The sequence below is a fragment of the Phyllostomus hastatus genome, unplaced genomic scaffold, assembly GCF_019186645.2.
Source record: "Phyllostomus hastatus isolate PE091 unplaced genomic scaffold, TTU_PhHast_1.1 phas_scaffold_216, whole genome shotgun sequence".
NCBI classification, from domain to species: Eukaryota; Metazoa; Chordata; class Mammalia; order Chiroptera; family Phyllostomidae; genus Phyllostomus; species Phyllostomus hastatus.
The window spans coordinates 16614646-16629076 of NW_025334018.1; the positions used below are offsets into that span (position 1 = coordinate 16614646).

Sequence of the window (14431 nt, forward strand, 5' to 3'; positions counted from 1 at the left end):
CTGCCTGTGCTGTTCGTTCGGCAAGCAGTCACATTTCTTGTATGGATTACTAGAAACTAGCATTTCTGGTCAGATGAGTCCATACGAAAAATGTAAGGATTCACTCAGTTACGTAAGACAAACATGGGCCACATCAGGCTCCCCCTACCCGTCATGAGGATGTATTGCAGGGATACGCTAAGGTTCCGGTGGTGAGCAGCATAATCTCCTCATTGATGCAGTCACTTCAGGCCCTAGAACTCTCAGGGTGCAGCCCGGGCTGACGTAGTTTCCCTCAAGTGTGAACTTGGTTCACCAGGACAGGGTCAGGCTGGACCCTGACCCTGTTGGCCGGACCCAGTCTGGAGGTCCCCGTGCCAGGTGCAGCCGGTCCCGGTCAGGGTAGCAGGGCGGCTTCAGCCCCAGCCGCAGGAGTCGGAAGCTTCTGTGCAGAGCTGCTTTGCCACGTGCTCCTCCGAGTGGCGGTGACAGGCAGGCGGGCAGGTGGAAGCAAGCAGGAGGCTTGAATTAAGTGTTGTCATTAAATTCATTTAAAAATTTTATTATCATTTTCATTGTTGACACTATTACAGATGTCCCCCAGTTTTCACCCTTTGCCCTCCTCCACCCAGCTCTCACCCCCCCTAGAAAAATTAAAATCATTTTTACAATTTTAGAAGGGTTTTTCACGACTTCAGTTTGAAATATTAATGTATTTATTGCTGGAGATAATGGCAAACTCCTTTTCACCCTTAAAGTGTTAAAGAATAGTCCTCTCTATCCTCCTTTTCGAAACACAAACAATGTGTGTTGTCATCGTAAGAACCAGACGTGGGCTAGATTTGTCCCTGTCGGTTAAAGACAGCTCAGTACGGGAGCGCATATCCTTGTATTTTGTCAGAGGAAGTGAAGAGAGACTTGGATTTCTCCCGCCACCTGAGCTTAGTTTAGCGATGAGTGGCAAACAGTGGGAAAATTGGAGTTAATTTGGACTTGCCGTTTAAAAGAGCGTGTGGTCGTAGGTGCGGACATGGAGTGAATAAGACCGTCCAGGTGAATTTAAAGTGGGATAAAGATGAGTTCTTTCACGGGATGACTTCACACTCCTTCTTTCCGTAGGACGACAAAGCAAAGAAGCAGTTTGTTTGTGTTAACACGCTGGAGGACACACAGGCCGTCAGAGCGGTGGCTTTCCACCCAGGCGGCGGTTTGTACGCCGTCGGTTCAAACTCAAAAACTCTGCGAGTGTGCGCCTACCCAGAGGTCATCGACCCAAGGTAAGGGATAGGTGGTTTGTGTCGGTCCCTGTTCCAGAATTGTCCTGCAGTAGAGTTCGCTTTCTTTTTCTTTCCTTTTATTATGTTTTTCACTTTTACTTTTTAATAATTTTTGAAAAGATTTTATTTATTTTTAGACAGAGGGGAAGGGAGGGAGAAAGAGAGGGAGAGAAACATCGATGCAAGGGGGGACATCGACTGGTCGTCTCTCATGCACGTCCCTCCAGGGACCGATGCTGCAGGTGAGCCCATTTTCAGAGCAAGCACAGGAGGGCTGGGAGGACCCGAGTCCGTCTGTCAGCCTTCTCCGGGTTGATGGGCACGGTCCCGAGATGGGGCTTCTCTAAGTCCTGGGCTGGCCAAAAAGTCTGGATGGTTTTTTCCATAAGATGAAAGGCATGTTTTTAATTTTCACCAATACCTTTATTGGTTTGGATGTTTTGAGTATGTCAGCTCTCTCCCACATTGTACAATGTTGATTGTCCTCAGTTAATGGTCTCAATTTGATTGCTAACAACTTCAACTGGTCTGCCTGACCTGGGAGCATCATCCAGGGAGAAATCTCCAGCACAGAATTTCGCAAACCACTCTTGACACATTTGATCAATCACAGACCTTCTCCATACACTGTGCAGATCTTTTTTTTGTGTGTGATTCAGTTGCATTTTTATCCTTCTTGAAATAATAAAGCATAATATGCTGAAAATGTTGCATATTTTCTTTCATCTTCAATATTAAAACGGTTGCACAAAAATTCCCAAATTTTGATAAGGTTTAAAAAATGCATTACTGATATGACAGCTGTCACAATACAATCTAGCAAAATTGTTTTGAATGAAGCTAAAGACAACTAAGTGCTACTACAGCCATCTACAGAAAAAAGAACAAACTTTTTGGCCAACCCAATACTAAGGAAGCAAACAGCTTAGATATATATAACCGCATAGAAGACTGAATTTGAAGTTCTTACTCTTTGATGTCTCTTTTTGTCACTTCCTTTGTTAAGGCTTTTACTGTCAGAATTGGTAAAGATCATGAGCTTTGGTAGATTTTGTGATTAGAGCAATGAATGCCACAAGTGGAAGGCTTTGCATACCAGTAGACAAAAACACCCAAACAAAATTAGCCAAAAATCTTAAAAAATTTAAATATAAAAAGCAATACACATTATATATGTTTCAGAATTCATTTTAACCACTCTTAAGTCTTTTTTATTATAACCCTGGATTGGAGAACAGAGGGGTGAGATTGTTTATTTGCATTTCGGGCCATACCTCTCCATCTGAACGCAGAAATTCAGGCTTTTGGACTGCAGCAGCATTTGGGTTGGGAAGGGAATGGGGCTCCTGGTGGGTGACGGTGATCGAATTCGTTGGCGCTCCTGGCGTGCCCTAGGAATGCACGTGAGAGAGGACAGGCGGAATTCCAGGTCAGGGAATGGGGGCAGTGCTGACCATGGAGGCAGGGCCACGGCGTGGGTGTCTAGGGTTCACCTGACCTTACGCTAACTGCCTTTCCTTTTGGTATTTCTTGTGCTGCACAGATGTTTCATAGACTCTTTGTGAAGGAAGTTATTTTTATGAAAATAAATTGACAAATTTTGAGCTTGTATGTGCTAGGCACAATTCTAGGATTTGGGGATAGTGGTGACGAATCAACATGTTCTTGGACTTCACGTCACTCCTGGTTTAGTGGGGAAGCTGAGTGTTACGCAGATCAGCACAAACAGCTGTAACTGTACATTGTGTTAGGTGTCCTGAGGACACAGTACAAGGTGTGGTAACAGAAACGGGGAGTTCAGCGGGCTGGGGACTCAGAGAGAGGGTTCATTGAAGAAGCGGTGTTAAAGCTGAGCTAGCTCTCAAGATGCGTAGGACCTAACCCTGGCCAGGGGAAGAGAGGGGACAGCATCTTGCAGGGAGGGAACGTGCCACGAGAAGGAGCTCGGCTCTTTAAGGAGCCAAACTGAGTCCAGGCTGGCTGGGGAGCTGTGAGCAGGGGCGCGGTGACGCCACAGGTGGACATGAACTAGGTTGTGAGCAGGGGCGTGGTGACGCCACAGGTGGGCATGAACTAGGTTGTGAGCAGGGGCGTGGTGACACCACAGGTGGGCATGAACTAGGTTGTGAGCAGGGGTGCGGTGACACCACAGGTGGACATGAGCTATGCTCTGCAGAGCTTTATGGCCGTTTTGGAGTTTACCCTGGGTGCCCTGGGAAGCTGTTCAAAGTTTTGAGCAGAGCGGTACTGTGACCTAAGGACATTTTGAAATGCTCCCCCTGGCTGCACGTGGGTCAGATGACCACAGGGTGGACGCTAGGAGGAAGGTAGAAGGCTGCTGTTCCTGAGGGCTGGTGCAACGGCAGTGGGGGCGGAGCGGGATGGGTGGAGGGAGCGCCCCCTTTTTAAAGAAGGATTAGCAGGCCTGGTGACGAATTGGGCCTGCAACCGAAAAGAGAATCTTTGGGTCTGATCTATTTTCTAGATCAATATAAGGTACCTTCTAGGCACTGGAAACGTACCAGTCTGCAGGCAAACTCGAAAGTAGAGACTAGTGCCCTGAAATGCAGTAGTTTTCAAGATTTTTGTCATACTGTTTTATCCTTTTTGTTTGTCAGTTTGCTAAAGTAGTTTCAGGTAATTCATAGCTATGTCGTTTCACCCTTTAGGGTGAATCTCCAAAAGCTCGTACGTTTTCTTACACAGGCCTGATGTTAACGCACTTGACTGACTGTACATGGTAGTCATGACCACACCCACCTGCCTGATTTTAAACTCGGAACGGAGCTCTCCATTCCTTTATTTTTTATCCTTCCTTTCCTTCCCTTAGCCCCAGGCAATTGCTCATATTCTGTGTTTAAGAAATACTTCTTTAAAATAAAAGCTCTGGCTGGACGGCTCAGTGTGGAGCGTTGTCCCGCACGCCCAGAGGTTGCAGGTTGGGTCCCCAGTCGGGGCACGTGCAGGAGGCAACCGACTGATGTTTCTCCCTCACGTCATGTGCCCGTCTCTGTGTCTGAAGTTAAAGAACATATCCTGGAGTGAGGATTTAAATGGATAAATACTTATTGAACTTTTTGGATTTAGAACCATTCTGAGCTCTTGTTAAAATTATATAGTGTTTCTGAGTTAAAATCCATGAAAATATGTGAAATGAAGACTTCTAAAAAAATCCTGTTTCCTATGTGGACTGATACAAGAGTTAGATTAGTATAATAATGGTTTATAATTTAACTTCTGGGTTTTAAATATGCTTTAACTTTATTTCTTCTAAGATTTTGAAAATTGTTATTAATATATTCTCAGCTACTCTTTTTGCCCCCTCCCTCCAGAACAAGCATAATATAGAACTTTATACTCGTTTACTTTAGCAGCAACAAATTGAAATCTCTTTCTTTAATTTTTTTCCAGTGCGCACGACGCCCCTAAGCAGCCAGTAGTGCGTTTTAAAAGGAACAAACACCACAAAGGATCCATTTACTGTGTGGCCTGGAGCCCCTGCGGACAGTTACTAGCGACGGGGTCAAACGACAAATACGTCAAGGTGCTGCCCTTCAACGCAGAGACGTGCAACGCGACAGGTAGGGCCCGAGGGCGGAGGCGGCGGCTCACCAGTGCATTTCTCCTCTTCCCCAGGCGGTGGCTCTCGCGGCTCCGTACCGTCTTTAATGAAGTCTGAGGATAGAGCCTGAAGAGTCTTTTTTGCATCCTGATTGCTTAGTTGTGTTCATCGGGCATTATTTTGTTAGTAAGTTCTTACAGGTGGCCAGGTGGTGTCTAATCCCTAGAAAATTATTGCTATCAGAGAAATAACTTGTCAGTAGCCACCAGACTTGTGCTGACACACGTTTTCTAGAGAGCATCTGTCTTCTCGTTCATTTCCTCTGGGATGAAAGACAAGAAGGTGGCTCCCCACATAGCTCTGGTTTAGAGGTGATGCTGAACCAGTATCTGGATTTCTTGACATTTTTTTGCTCAGTCAAGCGAGATTGATTATGATATCAATCCCTAGGTACAGATACAAACCATACCCCTCTGCCATTACTCTTGGCCGGTTTTGAGGCAGTGAGCAGTCTCGAACGACCACAGTAAGTTGAGCAGCATCTTTTTGTTTTAATTCCTATTGCTGTTTCAGGACCGGACCTGGAATTCAGCATGCACGACGGGACGATCCGAGACCTGGCGTTCATGGAGGGCCCAGAGAGCGGCGGGGCGATCCTGATCAGCGCCGGGGCAGGGGACTGCAACATTTACACGACCGACTGTCAGAGAGGGCAGGGCCTGCACGCGCTGAGCGGCCACACCGGTGGGTGACATCCGTCTTGGCCGCTTTCTGTTTGTCCAGCCCGTGCTCTCCGCCCTCTCCCTGCCTTCCGTTAGTGGGGTGTGGTCTGTCAGGCGGATGTCTCCCTGGCAGAACCTTTTCCTCTCAGAAAGTTAAGCCGTGCACTTCAGGTGACCCAGCGATGGTGGCTAACGGTTCCCTGTGTGCTAAGCCCTCTGCTTATGCACACAGTCCCTTTCCTTAACCCGCACAACAGCCTTACTCGGCAGGAAGTTTTGCCTCCGTCTTACACGTGACAAGGCACACGGCTTGCCCAGTGTCTCACGGCAAACGTAGTAGAACTGAACTCCGACCTGAGCTCCGTCTCTGCCGCAGCGGGTGATCTAACCCCGCCATCCTGTGCTTCCTCTGTGGAACATGTGCTGCGACTTTAATGTCCTAAAATACTGAATAACCAAGAAGGATTAAGTTTATTCAATATGGTTTTGATGTGTGTTTTACTGAATTTTAATATATGTAGCATATATATATATGTAATCTCTATGACATTATGTCTTTGAGTGAGCAGACCAGCGTATGCCCAGTAACAAGGAGCTCTGAGCTCTGAGTGTGTTACAGAAAGGGGCTGTCCCACAGTCATGGCTGAGGATGTGATCTTTCGCAGGGCACATCTTAGCGCTTTACACCTGGAGCGGCTGGATGATCGCATCCGGTTCCCAGGACAAGACCGTTCGATTCTGGGACCTTCGAGTACCAAGCTGTGTTCGGGTGGTTGGCACAACATTCCACGGAACCGGTAGGTTTTTCTGGAATTTACGTGGATTTCGATGAGAAAGACACTATAAATCGCAGTTGCGTGCTTCTTTTGCTCTGCAGTGTATGTGGTAGAAAGCAATGGGAACAACTGGGCATTTTATGGATTACTTTAAAGTCGTTCAGAATGCTTTCAGCTGTTACTTTATTTGTAAAAATAGTATTCATTTTAGGAAACCAAGGCCCAGAGAGATTAAGTATCATATCTCAATGATCCCGTGAGCAGGTTCATTTTTAGAACTCAGAACTTGGCGTTAGCAATTATATTTTTGTTTTGTTTAGTTTCTGTACACTTACCCTTAATTTACCACTAAACGCCCCCCTGGTTGTCTAAATTACGTTCAGCTCCTTTGCTCTCACTGAGAGACTTCGGTTTTTTGTCGGCTTCTCTCGTGCAACATGAGCATTGCCCTCTCTTTGTATCTCTCCTTCTCCACTGCTCCGCCAAACACACACGACAACTGTACGGAATTGTCAATGCCCCAGGGTCCTCTGTTGACCTTCTTTCCCCCTCCCAGCTCGGACCCTAGTTTTTGCTCCCTTTCTTACTAGTGTCTCAGGAGCATCCTTGCCTACATCCACTGCTCCCCATCTCCTCACCCTCCATCTTCAGCCCATTCGAGTCTGCCCTCTGCTGCAGCCACCCCGCCGAGAGCTGCCTTTTCCAGATCTTCACGCATCACATCCCTTTTCGATCCTCATCTGACTGCAGCTCTCGGTGCCGTGCGGCGGTTGACCTCTTCTCTCCCTTTGGGCTTTGCAGTCATCTTTTTCCTTCCTGGATAACTACCTCTCTGCTCAGCCCCTCAGTGTGGGCGTTCCCCAGGGCTCAGGATAATGTCCTCTTTCTTTCTCTAGATGGGCGCATCTATTCCCCTGACTTTAAGTATAAATCATCTGTTGACAGACCTTAAATTTTTATCTCTGCCTGGCTGGTGTGGCTCAGTGGACTGAGTGCCAGCCTCTGAACCAAAAGGTCACCAGTTCAATTCCCAGTCAGGGCACGTGCCTGGGTTGTGGGCCAGGTCCCCAGTAGAAACATGCAAGAGGGAACCACACATTGATGTTTCTCTCCCTCTCTCTCCTCCCTTCCCCTCTTTAAAAATAAATAAATAAAATCTTTAAAAAACTTTTTTTTAATCTCTAGCTCAGACTTCTTGCATGCCAGGCCGATGTTTCAGACCCACCGAGTTGACCTCTCCCTTGGGTCTCTCAAAGGCCATCTCAAACTGTGTATGGCTTAAACCAAAACCGTTGACCATGGCCCCTCCTCTCCAACACAACTGCCCCGCACCTCCTCATCTGAGTACTACCACCCACAGCACTGCTCATGCCAGGAACCCTGGCGTCTCCCTGGGCCCCCTCTCCTCCCCTCCGGTAGCCCATCCATAACAAATCCTGTTGTTTTAGCCTCCAAAAGCTATCTGAAACCCACCTACTGCTTTTCCGTCTCTATTGCTGCCACTCTAGGATAAACCCCTATCCCTCAATTCACCTCCGAGAGAGCTTCCTTACTGTGCTCTGCACTCCCCTTCGCACCCCTCCGGCCTGTGGTTCCCACGGCAGCAGCCGGAGCACATCACACCTTCCCTAAACCCTTCATGTCTTCTCGTTGCTCTGAGGGTAAAGCGCAGGCTCTTTACCACGGCCCACGAGGCCCTGCTTGACCTGGCACTGTATGCCCTGCTGGTCCCCTCTCTGACCTCCTGCATCTTTCCTCCAGCTCCTGGAATGTGCTTGTCTTTCTGCCTGCAGTGCATTCTCATGCTGTTCCCTTGGCCTGAAATGCTCTCCACTTGTCTTCTCACGGTTAGGTCTTTCTCTCATCTGTAGGTCTTTGCTTCAGTAGCACCTTACAAATATATTTAATTGTGTATTTGTTTACTTTTTATTGCTGGTCACAAAGGCAGCAATTATGCGTTCTATTTCCAGAGTGGATTTAGCACCTGCCGTAGTCCATGGTCCAAGGGAGTAGAGATCTAAGAACTCCGTTGAACAAATGAACCTGGATTTCTTTGGCACCATAAACTGCATGTGTAAACACCAAACTCATTGTGTTTCCCCTGCAAATCAGTTCTTTTTCCCTTTTTCCCTGGTTTTGATAATGCTTCTCTTATTCCTCACACAACTAGATTTGAAATCCAGGGCTCATTTTCACTCCTTTTTTTGCCCCCATCCAAGCAGTTAATTGCCAAGACGGTTGATTCTTTATTCAAATATTTTCTGAAGTCTGTCTTTCCTCCTTCAGGCCCTTATTCTCTGGTTATTCTATTTTTATCATGTCTTCCAGTGGCCTCCCTTCGATAGCCTGTCCATTTTAATTGATGCGCATTCATACAGGTTGATCTTCCCAAAGTCCTGCTTGGACCATGTAGCTCTCTTCCTCAGAGCCCTGCGGCGATGTTCACCGTGCGCAGGAACGAGCCCAGGCTCTGCGGTTCGGCACCCAAGATGCTCCATGGTCTGGCTCCAAGCTCCCTTTTACATTACCTTGTCAAACCAAGTCACTCCGGCCCAACTAAGCTTCCTGTCCTTAAATATTTTCATACTTTCTCCATAAGTGTCTTTATTTACATAATTCTTCCTGACCCTGATAGCCCTTTTCTTTATAAAAATTTTGAGCAAAGATTATTTTTAATTACTTATGTAATTAAAATGAAATTACTTATATAATTAATTAAAAGTATCTGTGTATATGCATTACATTTTAATTATATGAGTACATAATTAAAATTAAATTACTTATGTAATTAAACTGTAATACACATAAACACCCCCCCCATACTATTTATTACTCTTCAAGATCTGACTTCTACTCCTTTCTTTTGTGAAGCCCTCCCAGGCTGCCTTAGTCTAGAGCAGTGTTCTTCCACCTTATTTTCATTTCTTCTCCTGCTAAGGAGATAAACTAAAATGTTTTTCTAACAAGAGAAATTCAATACTAAGAAACGAGATTTGTTGGGTACAGTTGAGCTTTGGAGGGCTGCGAACTATTGTTAATGGTTCAGATTTTGTTGTCCCCAAGAACCATTTTGCCCCCCACCCCCCGCCCTTGGGAGCGTTAGTGCCCCATCGGAGGGAGGTGCCTGGTGCACGGTCAGGGCTCGGCCTGTGGACTCAGAGCCCACTTCCTGTGCAGTTCCCGTTGGCAGTTAGTCACGTGCTGCTTAGAGACGTTTTCTGCGCTGTGCCCTAAAATATACTTTGCTGTTTAACTTCTTGTTCTCCCAGCTGGACTGTGATGTGAGACGGGACTCCGTCTGACCCTACCCCGTGGTAGGAAAAGGGGCTCATCCAGCGCGCTGTAGGTGATGCTTTCCCAGCGGGTTCTCCCAGCGCCATTTCTCACAGAATCTTGCTACATAGCTTACCCCTAAAAAAGATGCAAGTGGTTGTTGGTTGACTGTTCATTTGGATTTTTCCGTGACCGAGCAGTGTGGGCGAGCCGCATTACATTTTCAGTGTGCGGTTCAGTGCACAGAGTTCGCTGCTGCGGTTTAGCCCTGTTGCCTCTTCCACGTTGAAACTCCTTTCCTCCTGCCCTCCAGGCAGCGCGGTGGCGTCCGTAGCCGTGGATCCCAGCGGCCGCCTCTTAGCCACTGGGCAGGAAGATTCCAGCTGCATGCTGTACGACATCAGAGGGGGGAGGATGGTGCAGAGTTACCACCCTCACGCCAGCGACGTCCGCTCTGTTCGCTTCTCCCCTGGAGCCCACTACCTGCTGACCGGGTCCTACGACATGAAAATAAAGGTGACGGACCTGCAAGGTGAGGCAGAGCTCTCTCCTTGGCCTCTTGCCTTTTTCAGCCTCTTATGCTCTGTTGGGGCTGACTCTAAAATGTTTTCACGTTTTAGTTTTAAGTATTTACTGAGGAAATAACTGGTACTGTACTGAGATGAATTGCAGCAAATTATTAAATAAATTGAATAGTCTTATTTTTATCATTAAATAGATTTAAAAATATTTAAAAGAATCAACATTTATTACACTGAATCACTTTGAGTTCAGTGATGATGGATATTAAAATATGAATTTGTAATACTCTTTGCTGCTGTTTTAAAAAACCGAGTCTGTTGCCATGGCCGGTGGCTTCACTGGTTGGAGTGTCATCCCGCACACCAAGCAGGTGGTGAGTTCGATCCCCCAACTGCGCACATGCCGTCACGGAGGAGGTCACCTGTCCTACTCACCCCTCTCTCTGTCCCCAGGTGGTACACAGATTTGCTCTATGAATGTTTAACAATAAAACTATATACTGAACACATAATTGCACAGGTTACACACTAAGTTTTTGAATCCTCACCTGAGGATATGTTTATTGATTTTAAAAAGAGGAAGGGAGAGAGAAAGAGAAACATCGATGTGACGGAAACATCAATCTGTTGACCGGGGATCAAACCCGCAACCTAGGCCTGTGCCCTGACCAGGAATCAAACCTGCAGCCTTTTTGGTGTAAGGGATGGCACTCCAACCAACGGAAATGACTTTATTTTAAACAAGTTAAATTTTTTTAGAGAGGTGAAAGGAAAGTAGGAAGAGAGGGAGAGAAACATCCGTGTGAGAGAGCAAAGTCAATCGGTTGCCTCTTGCGAGCGAGCTTGTGCCTGACCTTGAATCAGCGGGCGACCTTTCGCTTTGCAGGACGACAGCCAGCCACTGAGCCACACCAGCCAGGGCTAAACGAGTTAAGTTTAAGATGGCTGTCAGGCGGCCAAGGGAGATGTCAAATGGCTGTTTGGATGCTAGTCTGCGTAACTTAGGTGAGAAGTCAAGGTTGCAGATGAAACATGCGTGAATCATAAGTACGTAAATGGTCATGTACCGTGATACCTGATGGGATTTCCTAGGCAGGGAGGGATGAAGGGAAGCGGAAGTCTGAAGGCTGACTCCTGAGCGACACCGAACTTTAGGTCAGAAGGAGAAGAGAAACCTGCAGAGGAGCCCGAGATGTTGTGACACTGAAAACAGGGAGAAGCCGACCAGATACTGCTGACAATGAAGCGTTCCGTAATTTGTCCCTGTTTAAATCTTCCAGTGTATTGTATTAATATAGATTAGGGTGTGTATAGTGTGATGTCTTAAAGTAACAGGAAGTCTGTGAAACCTGTGCCTTTACTCATTTTGTATTGTAAATCCATCTCTCCATTTTTTTTTTTTAACTTAGGAGACCTCACTAAACAGCTGCCCATCATGGTGGTGGGGGAGCACAAAGACAAAGTGATTCAGTGCAGGTGGCACACCAAGGACCTGTCCTTCCTGTCGTCCTCCGCAGACAGAACTGTGACCCTCTGGACCTACAGTGGATAGAGTGCCCCCAGTGTCAGTCTAGGCAGTGAGAGCACGGGGACTGAAACTACTGAGGTGTGACGATCCCAGATTTGAAGGACATAGACTGACCAGGAAAGTGGCTTAGCATGAGGAGGCCCCTGTGACCTGTGCCTCTTGGTAGGAACTGTCGGGCGTGTTATTCTGCAGTGCTTTCGGTCCTCCACGTCAGCGCGTGCCGCCGTGACCTGCTGTGTGTCGTCCCGTTGCCAAAGTCCGCGGCAGAGCTCTTACGTTGTCGGTGTGCCCTCCAGGTCGAGGTGGACGGTGTGTTTACAGTTTAGTATTAAAGCATTCCTTGGTCTTTGCCGAAATAACAGTTTTATATACACATCGAAATCGAACTATGCTTTAAGCATATTATTACACGTAATACAACCAAGTTCTACACAGATTAATTAAACATAGGTGTTCAGAAATGAATTTTGTTTTTCTCAGAATCCCATGATATTGTATCACTTACCAGCTGGAGGTCAGAACTTTATGTCTCTTGAAAGTTACATGCTTGTTTTCACTGAGGATCATTCTGGAGTTTAAAGATAGATGGGAAACTGCTTCTTAGTTCATTAAGTGGCATAGGCCTTTTCTTTCTCTTAACCAGGGATATAATTACTCTTGTCACGTTATTTTGCCTCAGGCTTCAAAGGTAAATGTGTTTGCTTCAGAAACTTGTTGAGTTCAATTTTTTGAATGCAACAGGATCCCTCCTTCCCACACTGTACTGTGGCAGCAGAGCGGCGGCGGGGACGATGCAGCCCTCGGCGGCACAGTCCACTTCCTGGCTGGCATTCTCCTCTCAGAATGACAACTTTGCCATAGACGATAGCATGGCTTGCAATGCTATACCTGCATGATGACGTAAAAATGGAAATTTTAGACTTTGCACTCCAAAAGCTTATTTGGATTTTTTTCTTGCACTGTTTTATGTACTGCAGAATAATGATTTTATTTCAATGGCACTGTAGGTCCTAACACTTAATGTATCTTTATTTTCATATTGTACAGTAATTTTACTTTAAATTATTAAATAGGCTATTTTATTTATTTCAGATGCAGTTGACTTGGTTTTAATTATTGAACTGTCTGTGCACTGTATGTAGCGAGCATTTTTAAGCTATCTTATACAAGTGGAAAGGGTAATAGAAGTGTAACTGTGCTATTATTTCAATAAAGACCTCTTGGTACCTTAAACTGTTCCTGTTCTCAGCGTCTGTGGCTCTCATTCAGAGGGTTCGTTTTTCCAGTTTCCTTGGAGGTAGTGTGGCCTGATGGATGAGCAGCCCCTCTCTTCTGTTTCTGTCTAAAGTTCCCCCACTAACTTAATTTTTACCCCTTGGCATCTGCACAACTTTTGTGTGTCTTCTACCTCTTTTATTCAAGATCTAGAGAACTTCCTGTCTTGCCTACCTTGTGAAAGCTGATTAATAAAACCTGGCAATATTTATAAATTCTAACCCAGACTACAAATGCATTGAGTACTCTTAGAAAGAAATACAATCGAATTGACTTGTGGGTGGGTAGTCAGTGGGTACACAGTTTTCTACCTCTGAGGCATGCAGAAGGGAACTCTGCTAAAAATAGACTACAGACACCTCTTTACTTTCTTTTCTTTTTTCTGTTTAACCCCTTTATTTTTTTCCTATTTATTGAATTTGCTGGCGTGACATTGGTTGACAAAATTATGCAGGTTTCAGGGGCACAGTTCTGCAACACATCATCTGTACACTGTATTGTGTTCACCACCTCAACTTTCATTTACCTGCATGCTTAATTTCACACATTTTAGATATAGCAGGTCGCTAGTGTTAAGTTTGTAACTAGGAAAAAGGGCAATTTGTCGATGCAGACCAGCTCAACCTCCGGGCAAAAATGTTCATAAAATTTAGGGTTCCACCTTTTCCACTATGAAGTAGTAAACATTGAAGATCCTCTTGCATGTGGGCTCTGGAATCCATTCTGCAGTGCATGAGGTCATAAGCACTGGAAGTGATCTTCCTGCAGTAAGTGTCTGGTTCCGTGTGTCCTTCTTCCTTTCTGTCTTCTGCACACTGTCTTCTGCATGGAGGTGAGCAGGTTCGGGGAGGTTCACGTCAGAGAGAGAACATGAGCACCGGAGTGTGTACGTTCTCTGGACCTTTCTCATTTGGGGGTGCTGGGAAGGACAGTGGGCATGGGAGGGTGGTGCAGAAGTTCTGAAGTCCTTGCCAGAAGCTTCAGGGGTCTGCTTCACATTTTATTTGTGAAATGTTTTAACTTTTTTAAATTGTGGTAAGCCAAGGATATAGTCAACAGAGTGGGGCAACCCATGAAATGGGAGAAAATATTTGCAAAGCATATATCTGATAGAGTTAATATCCAGAAGAAAGAACTCCTGCACCTCAATAGCAGTCCCTTTCCCCAAACTATCATCCTGATTTTAAATTGGGAAAAGGACTCAAATACATGTTTCTCCAAAGAAGACAGACAAATGGCCCATAAGCACATGCAAATATGCTGGACACCACTAATCATTAGGGAAATGAAAATGAAAATCATGAGGCCACCTCACATCCATTAGAATGGCCGGTCTAAAAAACAGTGTTGGGAAGGATGTGAAGAAACTGGAACTCTTGTGCACTGTTGGTGAGAATGTAAAATGGTACAGCCACTGTGGGAAACAGTATAGTGGTTCCCCAAAACGTTAAGAATAAAACTACCATATGATCCAGTGTACTCACTTCCCGGTGCATGCCAAAAAGAATTGGAAGCAGG

At 45.9% G+C, this 14431-nt stretch overlaps 1 protein-coding gene across 2 annotated transcripts in view; it reads left to right on the forward strand.

The window, feature by feature from the left end:
- The window catches only part of WDR47 (WD repeat domain 47), a 43361-nt gene extending 30490 nt beyond the window's left edge, over nucleotides 1-12871 (forward strand). For both annotated transcript variants that reach the window (XM_045817128.1, XM_045817129.1), the window contains exons 10-15: nucleotides 1099-1256; nucleotides 4668-4837; nucleotides 5392-5562; nucleotides 6206-6337; nucleotides 9903-10121; nucleotides 11520-12871. In XM_045817128.1, coding sequence (XP_045673084.1) covers nucleotides 1099-1256; nucleotides 4668-4837; nucleotides 5392-5562; nucleotides 6206-6337; nucleotides 9903-10121; nucleotides 11520-11662 — 993 coding nt within the window. In that variant the 3' untranslated portion in view covers nucleotides 11663-12871. The remainder of the gene's footprint in view (nucleotides 1-1098; nucleotides 1257-4667; nucleotides 4838-5391; nucleotides 5563-6205; nucleotides 6338-9902; nucleotides 10122-11519) is intronic.
- Nucleotides 12872-14431: the final 1560 nt, after the last annotated feature.